We start from the raw sequence: 3,454 nt of genomic DNA, 5'->3' as shown, positions 1-3,454 counted from the left end.
AAGCACTGATATGGACCAGGTTTCCACATGTATTGCTTTATTTAATTCCAATTACAACTGAGAGTTTAAGAGTTTGTAATTTGGTTGGTCAAGGTCCCAATGATAAACGCTTTCAAGTTCAAATTTGAACACAAACAATCTGGCTCCTAAATCTTTACTCTTAGCTATTAACTTTATACTTCTCATTTTTGGTCCATAACCAATAATCACATGACAAATAATGGTGTTCCTTTTATGTGAACTGAAATGCTCCATGTATTGATGAATTTGTGAATAGATGACCTATTTCTCATGAAGTCACAGAGCAGACTCAGCAGCACAGCACTATTTGATTGAAAGAGGTTATGGAGGGATTGGGGTTATAGCTCAGTTGGTAGAGTACTTGGCTTGAATGCACAAGACTAATTCTAATCCCCAGCACCATGAAAACAAAAGTCTAAAAGAGGTTATGGAAATGAGTTCACAGAGGAAAAGTCCAGACTGGACACCCTTGTCAACCTCTAGAAAAGAAGAGAATGAGCTTTGAGGGGGGAAAAAATTCACAACACCATGAGAAACAGTGACATTGAATTTTGATTATCTGAGTGCTTTGATTTCTGTCAGATGAGACATAAGTAATTCATCCTTTATAGGCCCTCTCATTGCAATGCAGTGAGCATAATGAATAGTATTGAATTCCTATAGAATGACCCGAGACCAATGTCTTATTCCCCACTGTTTACTGGCTCCAATACAAGGAGCCCAGCTACCCAGAAAGTCAGGTATGTGCTAAGGCTATATTCCAATGGAGGTCTGGCTTCAAGGAATTTTCACAAGGATAGAGGCTTAGCCCAGTCTGTTTCAGAAAAAAGATCTCCAGAGGCAACCTGTTACATCTTCTTGGATACATAGTTAAGTAAGTACTTCAGACCCAGATTTTTAACTGGTTCATGTGTCTCTGCTCCCTTTCCTCTGCCTTCCAGATCCATTGTCAGACCCTGACTCAGAACCATGCTAGAAAGAAATTTGAAAAATTAGTTACAAATTTCTATTCTGATGTGGGGAGAAATAAACATGTCATTTTCTTTAACAATATTTTATATCCCTATGATGAGTAATCAACTATTCTTTTATTTAAGTTTTTCATCTTGCTTACTTTTTAATGTGCTAATCCTCAATTCCTCAGGTATTTCCAATTTTTCAGGAAGTAATCATTGTTTACAGTAGTGAGTGGTCTATTTCTTTGACATTTCTTTTATTTAAGAGAGAGAGAGAATTTTTTAATATTTATTTTTTAGTTCTCAGTGGACACAACATCTTTATTTTATTTTTTATATGGTGCTGAGGACTGAACCCAGCACCCCACGCATGCCAGGCAAGCGTGCTACCGCTTGAGCCACATCCTCAGCCCCTCTTTGACATCTCAAAAGGTTCTTCATCCTCTCCTTTCCAAATACCCTCAACACACACCGACACACACACATACAGCACATCCTTTTGCAATATTCAAGGGTAATAAGGCAACTGATGCTTCTGATTCCTAAATCTTTCCACGAGGTTGGTGGCTTCTCCCATTAGGCCCAGGTTTCATTCCAAGGTCTGCTCTGGAAACTTTCATTTCTCCATATATTTCTTACCCTCAAAATTTTCATCGACATCACTACTATTATTTTTTCTATATTTTATGGGGATTATACCCCTTTCAGTTTCTTTCCTGTGTTTTAATTGGATGTCACAGTGATACAGGATAAATATGTATGTGTAGTCTTCCCCTGCCCCTGACAACTAGCCCACTGGAGGCCTTGTTAGAAAACCAGCTGATGTAGGTGACTGCCCTGGACTACTCAGCACTTAGACATGCTTTAATGGTACTTCTGTTCCCTCCCTTTCTTTTAAACATCAGCCTGATTTACCAAAATGAGCCCCCTCCTGTATGGGATGAAAGCTGCTTTCTCTTGCTCCATTGTTGTTGTATGTGAGTTTCTGTTTCTCCTCCTTTCTTCTCTTTCTTTCTTTCTTTCTCTATTAAGCATCCTGGTTTTTTTTCTCTCTGTTTCCTGGGTTTTTTCCTTCCTTCCTTTCTTTGTTTTGTACTCTTTCATTCCTATCACTTCTCCTTCTACACTCTGTTAGGGAGACTTTGTGCAGATCCCACTTTCCTGGGAATATTTGGATCTCTAAAAATATAAGACACAGATGTGTTTACCTGGGTGACCTAGAACAAGGTGTGTTGACTTCATAGATGGAAACTCAAGGGAGACAAGGTTCAGAGCAATGTAAGAATGCTGCTCAAATAGAAGCCACACTTTCAAGATCCCAGTCATCTTTGTGCCACCTTAACTGCCATTCGTTAAAGACTTCACATTTCCCACTGATAATGTAGAATTTATTTGCCCCAAATAAAATTATTTTCTAACTTTTGGGAAAAAAAAATGTTTGTGGGACTGGACTTTGTTTACATGGATGAGTACACAGATCATCTTCTTGTTTACATGGTTTTACCTTCAAATTACTTGAGCCTGCTTAAGGAAGCATCACTGCCAGCCTCCACTGTCACTTTTACTATTGAAGAGCTGAGTTGGGGGATGTCCATTCTTATTGTTCTGCTCTGAGAAACTGAGCAGCACACACCATTGACTGTGCTGAAACCAGAGTGAACCCCAGAGGCAGACGCTCAGCAGCCAGGACCCTGGGTGCTGCTCAGAGTTTGTGCTCAGCTCCCCCTGCAGTTTCTGCCACTGTGTCACTCAGAGCACAGTAGTACACAGCTGAGTCTGACTCTTGGACAGAGGTCTTCTCCAAGTGGAAGGAGGTGGTTTCTTTCTTGTATATGGCCTCAAAACCTTTCTCGCTTCCTATATCATTGGCCTTCATGGCTTTCAGTAGGAGCTGTGGACCTTCTCCAGGGTATTGAACATACCAGAACAGATTAGGGTACCCACTGGATGAATAAGTGCAGTTTATAGTCAGGAAAGACCCTTCTGATATGGTCACTTGACCTTCCGTCTGGGTCACTGATTCTCCATGGGTCCATTCTAAGGAAAAAAAAAAAGAGAGAGAGAGAGAGAGAGAGATCTGTGTCACCTTGGTGATAAAACATTTAGATAAATTCATGGTTAAAGACTTGCTAACATAATAGAAGACAATTTACTCACCAAATATCAAGAGCATCACAGTCACCAAACATGGAGAAGCATTCATCTTTAAAGTGTTGACTAAATAATGTTCTTGATTCTTAACATGAGTCATAGAGAAATAATGAACCTAGAGCTGCAATTCACACAGGAAGTGAGCTAGTGTTAAGAAACTGCGCCCCCTGGTGGGCAGGGACTGAACTGGGGAGAATGATTTCCTGAACTTCTTCAAGAAGTCAGAACTATGTCCTCATCGCTGACCTCATTTATAAACACATACCAGTCTTCAGGTGGCCCTTCTAAATCTAGGAGACATCATAATTTCTAAGGACTTTTTTGTT

The 3,454-nt window shown here is 40.0% G+C and overlaps 1 gene segment (V, D, J or C); it reads right to left on the bottom strand.

Moving 5' to 3' along the window:
- Positions 1-2,664: 2,664 nt before the first annotated feature.
- On the bottom strand, positions 2,665-3,224 carry LOC131424984 (T cell receptor alpha variable 9-2-like). The segment is given in 2 exon segments: positions 2,665-3,014; positions 3,135-3,224. Coding segments are annotated over 2 exon segments (381 nt in total).
- Between the last annotated feature and the right edge of the window lie 230 nt (positions 3,225-3,454).

Source organism: Marmota monax, unplaced genomic scaffold (genome assembly GCF_021218885.2).
Source record: "Marmota monax isolate L192 unplaced genomic scaffold, Marmota_monax_Labrador192_F-V1.1 WCK01_AAM20220418_F8-fsc00079, whole genome shotgun sequence".
NCBI lineage: Eukaryota > Metazoa > Chordata > Mammalia > Rodentia > Sciuridae > Marmota > Marmota monax.
Note: the sequence above shows the minus strand (reverse complement) of the source record. Positions and strands in the feature narration are given on the sequence as shown.